Source organism: Emys orbicularis, chromosome 4 (genome assembly GCF_028017835.1).
Source record: "Emys orbicularis isolate rEmyOrb1 chromosome 4, rEmyOrb1.hap1, whole genome shotgun sequence".
In the NCBI taxonomy this organism is placed as follows: Eukaryota; Metazoa; Chordata; order Testudines; family Emydidae; genus Emys; species Emys orbicularis.
The window spans coordinates 84476242-84494496 of NC_088686.1; the positions used below are offsets into that span (position 1 = coordinate 84476242).

The 18255-nt window shown below is 44.3% G+C and overlaps 1 protein-coding gene across 2 annotated transcripts in view; it reads left to right on the top strand.

Moving 5' to 3' along the window:
- ABTB2 (ankyrin repeat and BTB domain containing 2) overlaps positions 1–18255 on the top strand; it is a 200827-nt gene that overhangs the window by 134538 nt on the left and 48034 nt on the right. The window contains exons 4-5 of one of the 2 annotated variants that reach the window (XM_065403267.1): positions 4242–4333; positions 7212–7422. In XM_065403267.1, coding sequence (XP_065259339.1) covers positions 4242–4333; positions 7212–7422 — 303 coding nt within the window. Of the gene's footprint in view, positions 1–4186; positions 4334–7211; positions 7423–18255 lie in introns of both variants that reach the window. The other variant, XM_065403266.1, reaches the window with a different exon arrangement.

Genomic DNA, 18255 nt, shown 5'->3' on the forward strand with positions numbered 1-18255 from the left:
AAAAGAGAATCTTCAGGCACCAATTAATCTAATTGAGTTATATTTTGCTTATTTAGTTAGCCTTGATCAAAATCAATATAACCATCAATAAAAATATATAAAGCCAAATCTAAATTCATAAACAGGCCCTACAAATTCAATCAGAACAATTTACACTTAATATTTTGCATTTTTATAGTATCTTTTATCTGCAAATCTCAAAACACTTTTACTAATATTAATTAAGATTTATAGCACTACTCTAACATCAGTAAACACAATTTTCCCCATTTTATAGATGAGGAAACTGAGGCACAGAGAGGCGATGCAAGTTGCCCAAGGTTGGCAGTCAGTCAGTGGCACAGCCACTCTTAACTCCTTTTCTAACCACTTAGAATATGCTCCACTTCCACCTTTACAAAGTCATGATACAAAAGTAAGGTGAGTAAGGTGTTCACAGTCTGACCCATTCATAATAACATATCCCAGTGGTATGTAAAAGCATGTGACATTACCAAATCAGAATCACCATCAGCATCTCCAGCTCGGAGTGAGATTTATACATTGTCCACATCTCTGAGAAGTGAAGTGAAGCATCTGTCTGAGTTTCTGCTTTTTTGTCAAATTAACACTATTTCAGAAAATTATTCCACTTCTGGGTGGGACTGTGTTGTTATCTCTGCTACAGGACATTTCTGATATCTGCAGTCAGAATAGCGTGTTGCAGTGCAGTTGACTCTATCCATCATGAAAACCATGTTTGACTCTTATAGGTTAAAAGATACAAGATCAAATTTGGCTCCCAGTTACACGAGTCCAACCCTAATGGACTCAGTTTGGCTACAGATCCATCTGGGATTCTATTCGTCATCTGCAAAGTGGGGCTAACAGTACTTCCCTACCTCCCATGAAGTGATGGGGACTACAGAAGGAGTACCAAAATTAGCGCAGTAAAGTAGGGTGTAAAACAAGCTGTGGCGAATATTGTACTCGCTGCCCAGTCAGTCACTCCTGATAGTCTCTTGAAAAGTTGTGAGCAAAAAGTGCTCTTTCTCTCCATTACAGGACCCATTCATCTCCAAGAAAGAATGCAGTGAGTGTAAAATGCAGTAATGAGTAAAAATGAGACCCTTATGAAAGACGGGTACATGTGTGCACTGCTCTCTAATGAAGAGAATCAGAATTGCTCACATATGTATCACAGGCCCTATATGGCAACAGATATAGGAGATTCATGTCAATGGATTTGCAGTTGTTTACGTTGAAGTTGGCTTCTGGCCTTTCGCTTCCTTCACCCAGGCCACAAAGTGTTTCAGATGCCAGCAAGCTTGTTGCTTGCTGGGGGAATGAGATGTGTTACTCTGGCCAGTTAAGGAAGGGTGCTGATGTGCCACACAGGAAGCTCTTTCAGAAGGATGGCTATTATGCTGTGGAGCCTTGCAGAAAGTCGAGGCTACAATAGGGAGATAGGGGATGGTTCTCCGGACTCTGTCAGGGACTCGGTACCCTTCAATGGTGAAAAACACACACACTGCTATATTAACAGGAAACACACTGTATAAATGCTATTGCTGTGTCTTAAGGGCCTGATCCCAAACCCATTTATATCAATGGAATACCCCCACAGACATCAGTGGGCTGTGGATCAGGCCTTAAGGACTTAATTTCATTCTCATCTCCCACTTAAGTAACAGGCATACCTCCCTCCCAGCCAGCGGAAGCACTAGACCCTAAATATTTTGCCCTCTAATACTACTATCCTTTGTGGGCAGATATGAGTGACTTTTCCCAGTGAATAAATCACTTTTATTTCCGACTATCCACAACTGCCAAGCCATAACCTGAAAAGCTGAGAAAATTTGCTTGATTTGTCTGCCCAGCTTAAATCATTCTACAAAATCTTTATTTGTAATTAAAACAAACAAACAAACTTTCAGTTGAAACCGTTGGGGGGAAAAGCGGGGGGGGGGGGAGAGAAAGGGGGGTGATCTGCTCCGAAAGCGTTTTTTCCCCCTGCCCGTTTTATTAATGTAAGTGCCCATTTCTGTTTCCACCTTCGTAGAGTTATGTGCTCCATTTGAAACCTTTAACAAATCAGCCCATTTTCCTTCTCCCACTGCTGTAAATTCAATCCATATGTCTTTAAATGTCCTTTCATAGGATTAACATGGAAAAAGGAAATGGGCTCACGCTCTGTATAGGGGTAGTGTATTGCTGTGTAGGGGTGCAGTGTAGTGAGAGCACTTCCAGTTTGCATATGTTGCTTCTATTAATTCTTAGAACTTGAGCTTCCTAATTATTCAGATTAGAGACCACTGGCAGGGTTTTCTGCATTAGCTAACAGTGATGTACAGTGCAGAGACACGGCAGGATAAATCATTCCCTTATCCTCAGAATGTCCAGGAAGTTCTTGATGCAATCGTTGGCTGTGCCACTGAGCAGGATGTGAAGAGGATGTGTCCCGCTGAATGGGAGAGGGAGGAAGAGATCAATTCTGTATAAAATCTCAAAAGAAAACATAAAGACAAAGTAACAAAGATCTCCCAATGTGGTGCAGGTTAATTGGCAATTATCTGCTTGATGGGGAGGCAGGGGACTGACATGACAAGAGGTGGCTGCAGAATTAGAATGAAGTACTCTCTACACCTAGGACTGGAACAGTAGGGGTATTGCATTAGCAGAGCTGTGTGGGGACAAAAGACTGAATAGCTTAGGGTGCCACAGATCAAGATTGAGGTACGCTGGCAGAGAAGTGTATGCGGTCCCAGGTCTGGAATAGCAAGGAATTCAGCAGGTCTGGGTTGAGATACAATGGTGGAGTTGTGTGATAGATCCAGGAGTGGAATTATGGGAGCTGCTGCACATAAGGATTCCAGTGCAATGGTTGAGTTGCCTGCGTAAGCTCGCTCAGTGCCTGCGACATTATGACAGGCTCTAAACAGTACTCACGCCCTTCACTTCCAGTCGCACCAAACTCTCACCCACTTTGGCTCTGTTTTGTTATAGACAAAGGAAGAACTGTGAAGTGATACACAAAGCAGATGGTGGGTTCTGATCACCACTATATAAATTGCTTTTATGTTATTGACCCAACTAGTCATTTTACATCAATGCTCTTGTAAAGAAAGTGAAACGTTTTTATAAACATGCTTAACAACCAGAAAGAGAGGAGAGAGAGAGAGAGAGAGTGTGTGTGTGTGTGTGTGTGTGTGTGTGTGTGTGTGTGTAACAGAGGGAGAGGTGTTTCCAATCGAACTTTCTATTTCGGTCATTTGTAGAAATGCAAATAAATGCTTTTATGGGCAAGTTTTTCAAAATCAGCTTCCAAGAGTAAGCTTACATGCCCAAATGTTCACACACACACAAAAAATCTAAACGTGTGCGTTCAAAACTGCCTGCTGTCAGATGCCCAAATGAGATCATTAATGGCCTGGTTTTCAGAGCTGCTGAGAATCTTCAGTTCCCATTCACCTCAGCTGGACTTGGCAATTATGCTCAGCAATCCTAAAAATCAGGTCATTGCATCCAACAATCTGATTACAGCTATGCAAGTTCAGCCTCTGGGCACACAATCTCATTTTTGCATATACAGTTTTAGGGTATGTCTACACAGCTAAATAAATAAAAGACCCACAGCAGTGAGTATCAGAGCCTGGTTCAACTGACTTGGGCTTGCGCTGTGGGGCTAAACATAGCAGAGTAGATACTCAGGCGAGAGCCCGGGCTCTGAAACCCAGCAAGGGGGGAGGGCTTTGGAGCCCAAGACCAAACATCTACACTGCTATTTTTGGCCCTGAAATGCAAGCCTGTCAGTTGACCCAAACTCTGAAATTCACTGCTGTGGGATTTTTTTTTTTACTGTGTAGACATATCTTTAAAGGCTTCTTTAGACTCTCCAAAGCTTTTATTGTAATTTTACAATAAAATAATTTTACAAACTCCTTGTTTCCAGCATTTACAGGCTGCAAACAGTATCTGCATTTGCTCCCTAGAGCCCAGCTGCTCTGCTTCTGCCAATCAACAGCACTAATTGGTTCCAAAGACCTTCTGAGCGCTGTGGCTGAGTGAGCAGCATGCATTGCATTCCCCAGTCACCACTACAAACAGAAATCAGTGCTTTCAGTATTTCCATCCATCCCTGAATGGTGGAGTATTCCCCTGCCCCTGCGATTTCACTTGTAACAGGCCTGTTCTCTGCTCTCCCCAGGTGTGCTGTCTCTGCCTGCCTACTTCAGCCCCTACAATGATGGCTCCATAAGCAGTGATGGACGGGCCGATGCTTATGCCCAGCTGGAGCTCCGAACCTTGGAACAGTCTCTCTTGGCAACTTGTGTTGGAAGCATCTCAGAACTAAGTGAGTTTCAGCTGTAACTGATCGTTTGTTTAAACAAAATATGAGGCCTGCTGCTATTGAAGTCGATGGCAGTTTTGTCATTGGCTTCAACATGAGCGGCATTGGTTCCATGTTATGTAAAATGTAATTGTTTCAGGGTGCTGTTCGTGGAAATCAGATTATGCCACTAGGATGTTTTATGCTTAATTTATGCATAAAATGTCCCTCTTCCAGCATTTTATTCTTTGTCTTAGTGAATTCAGTGCTGGTGAAAGATCTGTTTCTAGCTATGTAGGTGCTTAAATGGCTTTCCTCAGCCTAATGTCGGAGCACCAGATTGACAGCAGTTAGTCAAATGGCCACAAGTTCACTTTCTAGTTGTTGTACACTAGTAGATGCTTCAGGGGAAAGTTCAGTTAAACAAAAAAAATTATAAAAATGGGGAGAAGGGAAATCCTGAGACTGCTTCTGATATAATCAATTTGGTAAATCTCTTTTTTGTGAACAAACCCCAGATTTTGGGCCTAAACTACTTGACAGTGCCGCTTTAAAATAAACCAAAATGATTTGTGTTTTCCTGGCCTGGTTTTCCTTGCAAAATTTCTGCTGGCACCACTGTCCCAGTCCCCGTCATCTGAAGGCTAATGAATATCAGGGGCTAGCCAGGCCCAGAGCTTGTGGTTTCACCATTTATTTTGCAACTTGCCTTAATTTGAGGTTTTTCAAATTCTTTTAACACACCTCTATTTATGCTGGAACACAAGGGAGCATTTGTAGCATGGGCCCATGATTGAATGCAGCTTCCTCTCCCTCTTTCCTAGTCCCTGCTTTGGCCAGCTTAGTCATTACGTCTAGTGAATGGATGTCCTGATATAGTCACCTACGGATTTTAAAATATGGTCTGGAGGTTGCCAAAGAAGTAGGGAGTGGGATGTTATTCTTTGCTGAAAATTTGAATTCCAGATGCATTTCTTTTCTGATCATGTGGGATTCAGGATTAGCACCAAAGCTAGAAGATGCATAGGACTCTTGTAAGAATGTTTGGGTCTTAGGGAAAGATTCAGGAGCTGCAGAAATGGAAAGGCAGAGGCATTAGGAGGTATTTTCCTCTCTGGAGTCTACTTGTAAAATGAATTTACTATGCGACGAATGAGTGCACAGCTTCACGTTGCAAAGTGAGGTTTTAACACCCTATCGATCTGACTCACTAATAACTGCATAATGCTCAGACATACAGTAGCCATGTGTTCCCCCAGCATGTGTAATATCAATCCCTGAAGTGTTCAGCTGGAGGCATCGTAGTAAACTTGGTCTTTTTGCTGTTAGACCTAAGTGGATTAGCCTAAGAACATCCTAAGAACTGCACTGGGAGTTGGGGTGGGGGTGAATTCACATTTTGTGTGGCTACGTTCACGGCGCCATCTCAGACCCAGCTTGGTGTTGGTGGCTCTTTCAATTCCATCCTTTCCCAGCATTGTAACCATAGAACACAATGGAGGAACATTTCCTGTGAGGATTCTAGAGGACTGTAGAACATAAAGCAACAGAAGATTCCCAGGGAATAAATAGATCCTGTGCATATATAGTATTCTATAGTAGTGGTTCAGACTAGTGCTACAGGAATACCACTACTGTAAATTGTAAGAGTAGTGGTATTCTGTCAGGCTACTGTAGTGTTTGTAACGTGGTGTGTGCTATGTTTAAAGCAAGTGTCAAATGAAGAACACTTGGGATTTATATAGCCAAAGGTGGTCTCTGCAGGTGCTAACCCACAGCAGCTTCCTGTTCTGAGGGGGAAGGGTTAGTATCTTCTTAATAGCAGCTGTGTAACATAGACTTTCCCCCTCCCAGTTGCCTAGTCAGGGAGTCTTCCAATGTATTGGCACAGGAAGGTTGACAAGGGTTCAGAATCCCCAAGAACTGAGCAGCTCGGACGGAACTGGATGCTTTCTCCTTGGGTTTAGACCTCTATCAGCATCAGAGAGAGACTTCCAGCAAGATCTGTGAAAATCAGAGAGATAGAAATATAAGGACTGACCCTTTAATAAGGGAGATGGATGTTGTTACTCCTTGGAAGCAATCTTCAGCTATAGAACAGTGAGGAGGATAAGAGAAGCAGACACCAACAAGAAGGGACTTCCAGCTAGGACAGAGGCTTTCCCTCTCTCTGTCATAAGAACCTGGGCAGAAAGTTGGGACTTGAGGGCTGGTTAGGTGGCATCAGATGGCTCCAATGTAGGGAACTGGTCTGGCCTCATAACATGTAGAGGACAGGGAGAACCAAAACAAGCAACCTACATGGACGCTGCCTCTGTCCCCTTGCATAAATTATGTTCCCAACCCAGTGCTGACGTAGGATCTTACAAAATGTATTTCATTAGCCAAAGGCAGGCAAGAAACCCATGGATGTGGCTTCAGAAGAAAAGAAACAGCATTAAAATGGCAAAGAAAAATAATGCAAAATCATCACACCTATCTCTGATGACGGGCAAGTTTAGCAACTTAAATAGTAGTTTAATTCTACCATTGTCTAATGGCTAGGAATTTAAAAGGAAATTAAATTTCCATTGCAATAAACCAGTTGTTCTCAACCTATTTACCATTGTGGGTCGCATATGTGGCCCACAATGTGTTATGTGGGCTGCATCCAATACTACCGGTGTGGCCCTGAGAATGTCGCATGGGCCGCAGCTCTGTGCTAATTGGGCCGCAGGTTGAAAACCACTGCAATAAACTATAAAATGGCAGCTCCAGGACCTGCCTATTGGCTTAGTGGGTAAATAATAATTACACACACAGAAGGCTTTCTCAGTTGCCAGTGATTTTATTTGGCTGAGAAAATAAGCATACGGGTTTGGATGAACATTCAGAAATGCTTTTCCTGTCCCCTTTTGTGCAGGTGACTTGGTATCGCGAGCAATGCACCACATGCAATGTTTGACCACCCTCCGCCCCGGCATGAGCCCTATCCGGCAAACCAGGCAACAGCAGCCCATTACCTGGTCTCCTGATGCCCTCCATACCCTCTACTACTTCCTACGCTGTCCTCAGATGGAGTCCATGGAGAACCCCAACCTGGATCCGCCAAGGATGACCCTGAACAATGAACGGTAGGGAAGTCTGTTAACTGTTAGCAGTAAAGAAGTCAGACCAACAAGGCCTCCTTTTGCAGAATAGCTCAGGGCTTATGTGCAGTTTGTTTGTTTGCAGGAGGCTATCTATCAGGCATCAGTTATTCCTGCTGCCCAGCCAGCATGTGTCATTAGCCTTGCCAAGTTTACAAAGTGTTAGAATTGGAGCTGGGAAGCAAGCTGCTTTCTCAGACAGTCTTTTCCGAGCAAGACATATACTGTATATCGCCAGCAAGGCTTGTCTAGGGACATTGCCAGGAGTGCATGTGGCTGCCTAAAGCAGTAAAGACCTTACCAAAGAAAACGTTACCTTCTCAATACCACTGATTAATGATTGTCATCATTCTTGGGAATAGGAAGGTTGATTGCAGTGGAGAGCCTGAGAGGGATTTATGACCACCCTTCCGGGGACTTATTTCAGTTGCTGCTACGTGTCTAGTACGTGGGAAACTTACACAAGAAGCCAATACCCAAATAAAAACAAAAGGGCCACCCTTACTCATGCCAAGCAGTACCTGACTCTGCAAGTAGTCTTATTATTAGACCTGGTTGGAAATTTTCCAATGGAATATTTTTTAATTAGAAAAGGTTGATTTGTCTAAATTGGAACGTTCTGTGGGCACGTATTGATATTTGACTAAATTCTGACAGAAACCACACAGGTTTCTGACATAGCCCTGCCTGGCAGCCAGGTTTCAAAACCTGCCTGGGTTCCTGCTGACTCACCCACCCAGCTCCTCAGCAGCCCACCTAGCAGGCTGATGGGGAGCCTGGGAGTCCAGCTCCTAGACTTGCAGCTCTTTGCCAGCCTGGACCTCTAGGGCTTCCTGTGTTCCTGGTTCCCAGGGTCCCTGGTTTCGGGGCAGCCCACCAGATGGATTGCTCCCGAGCTAGGGCTTCCAGTCTCCTAGCTCCTTCAGCAAAACAAAACTTTGGTATTCACATTCCACAAACAATGTTGAAATTTCATTTTTGTTCTGTTTTGGAATTATGATTTTTTAAAATTTCTGAATGTCCCATGGAATGGGAATTCCAGTTTCTGGCCAGCTGTACCCAGGACATGTTAATGTGGCTTCTACTGTGTGGTGCATTGTCAGCCTGGCAAAAAGTCAGGCACACAGCATCTCCCTTTGCCCCCTTTGAGAACAATCTCTGGCTGAGAAGCATCCTAGGCTTGCAATGTGTTTAGATTCCAACTCCCATGCCAGGTGGCCACATTCTCAGAATGAAAACGCAGGTCATCTGTCCGGCACAGGAGCAGGGGAAGGGATGATACCTGCCACAGATTTATTAATACTGCGGCCCCTTATTCCAACACCAATGTCCTCCACTGACCCCAGTGCCCCCCTTGTGCTGAGTGGCAGCAGACGTCCAGGGCCTTATAGGTCAGTTCTCCAGTGGAAGAGAAATCGGTGATATGGAATCCGGATATACTCTAAGTGTAAATTTGCTTTATTTGCACACATTCGCCAGTCCTGGGATGAGATGGTCAAACAGCATGCAGGGCAATCCCTTCTTTTAGGCATCTCAGCCCAAGGATGTTCCCAGGGAGCAACTCTGCCTCAAGAATGTATTCTTATCAGAGCCCAAGGCAGACAGCAAATTCTTCACCTGCTTACACGGCTCCCTGTCTACCCAAGCTGCCTCTATATCCAACCTTGCATAATCCAAACTAACAACAACCCAGCACAGCTTCCCAAGACTTACGTGTCAGCCTGTCCAAAATTTGCTTGCAGGCTAAGAACTTGGAAGACTGTGTGTAACAGCACCACCAAGTGACACCTGCCATAACGATATGATAAAAACCGTTTCTACTGTCACTCTCAAGCTCCCATTAATTTAAAAAGAGATGTTTTTTCTCACTTAAAAATAATAAAATAACAAATTTAACATCTAATGTCATTTTTAAAAGTTAGCTGAATGTCACTTTAATAACACTAACAGAGAAAATAATTTATAAATCACAACAAATTGGCCTTTCCTCACACCCGCAGACAGGGTCCTTCATGACTTTCTCTTCCCCCCCCCCCTTTCCCAGTGTGGACACGAAGCAGCCCATTTCATGCATTCACCCCTTCTCATCACCTTCTGGGCTGGTGCCACTGTCAGGCCCCACTTTTGCAAGCCTGAGTGTTGCTGCTGTTGCCATTGCTGCCAGCCAGGCCTGGCTCCTCCAGGCCTGATGGTGGTACCAGTGCCACTGGCCAAGCCCCGGTGGTGGTAGGTGGTGCCTCCAAGCCTGCTGCAGCTGCTCTCCCCGGGCACTGGTGATAACAGCTTCTGAGCAGAGCCCACAGCAGGACCCATGGGTGAGGGAGAAGCTGAGCATAAAAATGGGTGTCCCATTTCCTGGTTCCAGGTTTCCAGGACAGAATGCAGAAGTCTTGGAGGGGAAAAAGGACATCTGGTCACTTTATCCAAACCTCAACTGCTATAATTTCAGCCAGGGTGTCTTTATTGTAGATTTTAAAAAACGGCAAATGAAGAGAGCACAATTATAAATTATAAATCTCTCTGATGGGGAAAGCAGAGTGCACATCTCAGTCTGAAAGATGTTCCCTCTTGAATCCCCTCACAACCCTACCCCTTAGAAGACTGTCAGGAAGGTTCCTTTGCTCATCTGGGCAGACTGTCTGTTACTACGTTCTTGTGTGGCACCAACCCCAATGGGGTCTCAGTTTGATTGGCGTGCTATGCTACTGTATTCCAAAATAATAATTCTCCCTGTACTGATGACTGATCCTCTTCCAGAAGAAACTACAACCTTAAAAAGATCTGTCTGGTGGGAATAGAAGCAACTGGAGAGAACCAGTGTGAGCTTGTGATAGAAATAAGAGGAAATAAGGAATGCAGCAGGTTTCATTTTAAGTTGTTTTATCTAGAAAGATAAAGAAAAAAGTTACATGGTTAAAATAGGGAAGGGGATGCAAATGTAATAACTGCAAAGTTGGCTACATTGTTTGTCCTACCAATCTGAAAAGGTCACACAGAGTACGTCTACACTACAGTAGACATACCCAGTGAGAGTAGTTGATCAGAGTTTGATGTGGGTTAAAACATGAATGCCATCCCAGTTTTCCACTTTTCCTCCACGCCTACATCCCTTCTATGATCCCCAGAGCTGGGTTAGAGAATGCAATATCAAAATTTCAATGCAAGCTGTATGTCTATTTTATGTTTAAATCAATACTAGATGCTGCATCAGCAGCAGGTTTTTGGAATATTTCCACCACTTATTTCGGATCGAGACTTAGGTGTACAGGAAATTAAAAGTGATAATTTTTAAAAAATCAAAAGTTTGTCATTAGGAAAAAAAAAAACCATGAGCCTGAATACACTAGATTAAATGGCTTCAAACTTGGATGGAACCTGTGTAAATCAAACGGCCAGATATACCAACAGCAACTAACTTCCAACCCCACATGGAATCTATTCCAGGATATGTTTGTATGTGTCGTACCCCATTAACTCCAATCCCTGTTATTTAACATGGCTAGTGGGGTAAATATTGCTGGGGACACTTTGTACATGAGTCTGTTTATTCATTCCCAACTAAAGGGAAAAGACGGTCGAGGTTGCATGTGAGTGTGCCAGGGCGCAGTGTGATAGATGAAGGCATTGATTCATCTACTCTGGCTTGGCAAAGCTGTGTAGCCAGCCCTTTTATTCTTTACTGAGCTGTGCTAAATCAGCTTCAAACTCTGCATTGCTCTATTGTGCATTTATGGTCGCTCTGGAATATGCTTTTAATGTGTACTGCAAATCTGGGCTATTTTCTAATGAAAAATCTGTCATGAACCAGGACAATAATGCTGAAATGCTTTGCAATTGCTTGTGCTGTGGTTCCTGGGCTGCCATGCAAAATCTATCAATGTTTTTAAAAAGCCCTAAATTTAGCAAGGAGGGAGACGATTATTAGAGTTACAGGTCTAGTCGTCTAAACTCAGGACTGATTTTGAGAAGCTCTGAGCACCTACAACTCCTATTTACTTCAGTGGGAATTGTTGTTGCCCATTCAAAGCTCACAACCTATTAGCCATTTGCTTTATCAGATGAGCGCTTTGTCAATCCGTTTTATGCCACCCGTTACCCTTATGAAGGGGCATGCTATGAAAATCATTGCAAAATCAGGGTCGGAAAGGACTTTTTAGTGCTTCCCTCTGACATTGGGGGGAATATATAATTCACTATCCTAAAAACTATCCCTGATGGCTGCTGTCATGTCTAGGCTGTCAAAATGGTGCTAAAAACATATTGCCAAACTACAGAGCTGCTGATACATGCAGACTCAGCACTACGGTGACCAGATGTCCTGATTTTATAGGGACAGTCCTGATATTTGGAGCTTTTTTTTTTTTATATGGGCTCCTATGACACCCTTCCCCCCCATCCCCTGTCCTGATTTTTCACACTTGCTATCTGGTCACCCTACTCAGCACCCTACAACCAACTCATTCTGAGTGCAATTCATGTGTATGTGAGGGGTTGCGAGAATGCACATATAAAGGGGAAGTGCAAACTGCATGTGAGAATCCCCATGCAAGTGGCCTGCACACTTAGGCCACCTCCGTTCACAAGAACATGCAAACTGCACCTCCTTGTCCACGGTAAGTAACTCCCTTAGCAGCCAAATTGATAAGACCAAAAGTGGTGGCAGTAAATGAAGGGGTAGAGATAGTGAGAGCCATGTGGGAGTGAGAGAAGCCTGGGAGCCTCTCTGCAGGTTGGCAAGTGGCAGGAGCCTCCTATTTAGGACTCCAGTGTATATTTTCACAATGAAACCTGGGGAAGCTTGTTGGCTGGTGATGAGGCTCTGTGATGTTCTGATTCCTGTCCAAAGGCAGAAGGCAGCAGTGAAGAGCTTGAGTAGGAGAGCGAAAACAGGCAACAGTAAGTAAAAAGCCTTGAAACATTGTCCCTGTTGAAAACATCATGTTTGTTACATGACTGACTTTGAATCCCATCTTGGCCTCATCCTCTGCACATGCAGAGTACTGTCTGCTGCATTGTGCCAAATGAGACACCTGGGGAGGTGTTTTGCAATTTGCAAAGTGCCACACCTGTGAAATATCATGGCAAACCCACTAGACAAGGATCTGAGATGTGAGTAAACCTCTTTGCATAGCAACAAATCCCAGATTGCCTGAGGGCGTCAGAGCTCGCGAGTGTCATATCAGAACACATCTGCCTTAGTCACTGGCAAAAATGAGTAGGCACTGGGCACTCATATCTCTTGGGTTTCACAAAGATCACACAGCAGCCAACATATTTTTGTTGTGTGAAGAACAAACAGAGGTGTGGCTCACTCCCCAAGCTCCTGCCCTGTTTTTTCCCCTTGCTGATGTCAGTATGGCTCAGAGCAGTGGTTCCTAAACTTGTTACTAAGGCGACCAACTGCATTTTGTCTCTTTTGGGGGGAGACCCACCATTACCCCTGCTCCCTTTCTCAGCCCTCTGCTTTCCCTCTCCTCCCACACTTGGCTCTTCCAGCCCTGCCCCCTCCTACAGCCCCAGCCAGCCCTTCTCTCTCGACAGCAAGGCCACCATGGCTACCAGACTGCTGACTGTCCACTTGCTGGCTCCAGCCACTTCCTGCCTGGGTCCTGCTCCCCATGCTGCTGCCTGCTGGGGAAGTGAGAGCAGGGGGCAGCAGCAGCATGTAGGAAGTGACTGGCGCCGGGGAGCAGACAGCTAGCAGCCTGTCCCCACTGTGTGCACCCTGGAGGCGCTTCCTCCATGCTGCTGCTGTCTGGATCACGCTCCCCAGGCCTCTGCTTGCTGCCCAGGGGAAGTGAGAACACAGGGCAGGGAGCACCTCTGGGGCATGTGCAACCCACTTAGACCTTTCCCAGGACCCGTTTGAGAAACACTGGCTCGGAGGGTAGCATTCTACATTCCGTGATCATGTCCCATGCTAATAGTGGGACTATGGGGCACTGCACTTTGAGGACTATCCCATGTTAAACCAAGGGCCCTTTTCCCACTTCTGCTAGCTTTCCAGGTGGAATTTAAAGATAGTGTGGTGTTTTTCAAAGGAGTAGAAGATAACTTTGGTATCTGGCCAAGATTCCTCTGTCAATACAATAATAATACTTATCTCTTAGATGATAGATCTTATGGTATACTTATCTCTTCATCCATAGATCTCAAAGTGCTTTACAAATAAAGGTGTCATCATCCCCATGTAGAGGTGAAGTGACTTGGCCAAGTTTGCAGAGCAGGGCCATACCAGAGCCAGGAATAGAAACCATGGGCCCCCATGTAGCTCCCAGGCCAGTCTGCTCACCACTGGACCATGCTGCCTCCAAAAGAGGATGGGGTGTCCCAGGCTGTGGGCGTGTTATCACATGCCTTCAATGGTTGCTGCAGGGGAGAGAGCATGATCTTCTAGGACTTAGAGCAAAGAAGTAGAATGCAAGAAACTTGAGTTTTATTCCCTATTGTGCTGCTGATTTGTTATGTGACTTTGGGCAAGTCAGTTAACAACTTCTGTATGAGGAGAGATTAAAAAGACTGAGACTTTTCAGCTTGGAAAAGAGACAACTGGGATATGAGAGAGGTCTATAAAATCGTGAATGGTGTGGAGAAAGTGAATGAGGAAGTGTTATTTACTCCTTCACGTTACAGAAGAACTAGGGGTCACCCAATGAAATTAATAGGCAGCAGGTTTAAACAAACAAAAAGAAGTATTTCTTCACACAACGCACAGTGAACCTGTGGAACATGTGGCCAGGGGATGTTGTAAAGGCCAAAACTATAACTGGGTTCAAAAAAGAACTAGATACTTTCTTGGAGAATAGGTCCATCAATGGCTATTAGCCAACTGAGTGTCCCGAGCCTCTGATTGTCAGAAACTGGGAGTAGACAATAAGGGATGGATCACTCAGTGATTGCCTGTTCTGTTCATCCCTCTGAAACACCTGGCGTTGGCCACTGTCAGAAGACATGATATTGGACTGAATGGACCATTGGTCTGACCCAGTGTGGTTGTTCTTATGTTCTTCCTGTGCTTCAACTTCCCTATTTGTTAAAAGGGGATATGATACCTTCCCCACCTTAGTAAAATGCTTTGAGATCCTCAGGTGGAATGTAAACCCATAAGCCCAAGATACCAATTTTCTGCAGTGATTGTCTCTTGATAGCACTGCTTTGTAAAGCACTTTGGAATACTTAAAAATAAAGTCGAATCATGTCTATCATCACTGTCAGTGGAGCCAGTATTGTCAGGGCTTTATGAACTGTCCAGGTCGCACTTGTGTCATGCTTTACACACACTCTGCAGTGTGTTATTTTATTCTGAATGACAGAGAGTATAAAACACTCTGTGTCGGCAGAGACTCAGTCTCTGCATGCATTTGAATCTCTCAGTAAAAATTTTATTCCAGAGCTGATGGAGAAGGCCCCATTCAGCCAGCAGTAAAAATTCAAGACTTGCCAGCTTCATGGAAACTGACTGTTTCTCGGCTGGAAAAGCTGTGAGCACTGCAAAAAGCCATCCATGACTACACAGGGGCCCAGCTCATAGGAACAAGAGAAACTGGTTCTGACTGCTGGCCACTGGAGGTGTTCAGAATGCTTATGTCAGATTTTGCTGTTCACTCCGAGGGGGCTGTTTGTGAAGCGACTGCCAACCAGGCTGCTATCAGTCAAACAATCTCCCCCACCCCCAGTTACATTGAAATGCCTCAGAATGGCTGATGCTCTTTCTGCTTTCAGCTGGGCAGCTGCTCTATGTACCAGGTTCAAAAGTGACCTAAGAATTTCCTACTTCAGAGAGGAGCCCCTCCCATCTGTTACCTCATTGGCACCAACGGCCATGAATAACATTCAAGCCTCAGTTGCCAAAAGGGCCAAACTGGAGAAATGTATAGACGTTATTGCCATCATCTGTTGCCTCTCAGTGCACACTGTGATTTGCCGGGCAGCAGAAGAAAGGATGACCGGTTGAGACTAGCTGTTTTCCTTCTGTGCCTTCTGCTGTATGGAGTATGTGCAGCAATGCCTGCTCTGCAATGTGGTTCAGTGGGGAAATGCAGCAATGCTGATGCTCCCAGAACCCAGAGGAAAGGCACCAGCACTTTATGGTGCTAGCTTCTCTCAGGATTAAATGTCCCTTAAATATTGAGACGAATGACTTAGCTTGTTACTAAATAAAGAATTGGACATTTATTTGACAAAGTGCCGGAGCCAAGGTTTCACTAGCTAGGAGAGAAACCAGAGATGGGCACAAGTCATTAAGTCCAGATCCACAATCAAACCGCAGTCCAGACATGCCTAAAGTTGATGTTTGCTCAGATTTGGTGGTCAGCCAATTGTATACACAGTAGTTTGTGTATGTCTGTCTTTAATCTAGGTAGCACAGGTAACAATGCAGTGGCATGGACTTCAGAGGGGGGCCAGCAACTCTGGTAGGTACCCAGTGTCCCCAGTGGGCTTGTACTGGGGTGACTATCCAGTGCTGAAGCCCATGCCACCACATCTTCACTACTATTGTTAACCTGTGCTAGCAAAAGGGAGAAGTCTTCCCCCACTGGATAGTATTGCATCTTGAAGTGCTTAATATGGAATTTACACCTTCCTATGAAGCATCCAGCATTACACAGAACAAGATACAGTGTTCCAGCGTGGCTACTCCTGTAGTTTTAGGACACCCACCTGGAAAAGCTTCTCATTTTGCTTTTTGAAACAAAAAAATTAAAAATACTTTTGTCCTTATACACCCCTTTCACCTCATTGGTGAAGTGCTTAGGGATAATGTCAATTAAGCCTCTCAATCCCTTACCTGATTGGCAGATGTTCTCTTCCTCTGTGTATAGAAGACAACTAGCCAATAAGAGTGTGACTGCATTCTAAATATTTATGTTTTAGGCTTGATGCAGGTGAAGTTTTATGGCCTATTATACAGGTCAGACTGGGTAATCACAGAGAGGTCCCTTCTGGCCTTAAAAGCTATGAATCTGTGTTATTAATTGAACATCGTCACTTATTAATGTAGCTTGCCTCAAGGAGGTCCTGTCACTTGCCATTGTTGCATGGCAATCCACTATCAGAACCAGAAAGAGAACCCAGGAGTTGTGACTAACCACTAGAGAACACTCCCCTACCTTGATGACAGTTACTGGGGTGAATTTTCTGAGCTTGCTGCTCTGACCAGTGTTTGTTTGGTTTTGGGAGATGCATTTTCAAGGCCCCTGAGAAGTGTCACTAACTATCAAGCTAGCAGAGGCTTTTTCAGGAGAAACTTATTTCTCAGGTAGATGTTTACAGGTTCTCAACTGGCTACCAAAAGGCTTTCCCCCCCCCCGCCCCCCCTCCCGGGTAGGTCTACACTTAAAACACTGCAACGGTGCAGCTGTGCTGCTGTAGCACTTCAGTGAAGACACTACTGTGCTGACATGAGAGCTTCTCCCGTTGCCATAGTTAAATCACCTCTGCGAAAGGCAGCAGCTGCGTCAACAGGAAAAGCCCTCCCATTGGCATAGCATTGTCTTAGGCTTAGGTTGATATATCTGTGTGAGGGAGAGGGGATTTTTCACTCCCCTGAGTGATGTAGTTATACTGATGTAAGTTTATAGACCTGACCTCAGTAGCAGTACTTTTACAGAAGTACTCTGGTCTCATGAAGTGTCATGTAGTGCAATAGTGGAACCACAAGCTGTCTCTTGGATCTCCTTGGAAGAATCCTCCCTAATGCAGGTAGAAGAGGGGATTGGACTAAATGACCTTCTGAGGTCTCTTCCAACCTTAATATTCTATGAAGATATTTGTGTCCAAATTCTTTTTTACAGCCCTGTCCTGTTGCTCACTGTGCCCATCTAGAACACAGTTTGATACATTCAGCTCAATGAGCCATGTTTCTGAGATTGCTGGCAATAAAATTACATTTGGAGATCTCTTGTCTGATGGGGCTGTTCTCTCTAGGCCTGCCTCATCAAGCACTTGAGAAACTGGCTATTGTTTCACTTTGAAACTGGCTTTATGGGTGTGTCATCCCATAGTTCACTCTGAAGTTTAGTCTTTCTCTTTCTGATTGGGAAACTGCATCTTGTTTTATGCCTTATTTTGATTTATGTCCAAATCTAGTTTCAGCTTAAGGGTAGCTGTAGCCATGTATTTTTCAGGCATGTGGAACTACTTGGATATGCCCAATAAATATACAATATTGTAAAAAAGAGCTTCTATATTTCAACTTGGACTTTGAGAGTTGATTTCATTCAAGTTCTAGAAGCTGATAAATATTAGATTTTTTTTTTTTTTAATTTATGGGAGATATTTTTTTATAAGCTTAGCTGTTTATTTGCACGATGAATTTAGAGGCATGGTTACCATGACACTGCATGGTAAATCAGTGAATTGTCTCTGGAAATTATTACGTATTATTATATATGTGAGGCATAACATAAGTAGGTAGAGAATTGCTTGGGCCCTGATTGAGCCACTTGCCTTGAGTAGTATTGTACTATCGACCAGACTGATATCCTCAATCATGTTGAATAGTTCCTTAAGCCATCAGCAGTCTCACTGAAGTCAATGTATGTAAGGGTATCGCAGTCTGGCCTTATCCAAGTAGTTCCACTGATAACTCCAGAATGACTTGTACAGTACTACTCAAGGTAAGAATGGGTGACGAAAAATCGAGCCCTCGATTTGACCATGGACCTCGGGCACCCAATTACAGAAATCTGAGACAGAGAGGTAAGTGATTTGCCACAGGTGACATACAAGTCTGCATCAGAGCTAGAAATAAGAACTTGTATCTCCTACCTCCCAGTCCTGGCCTGTAACCACTAAGCTATGCTTCCTAATGTAGAT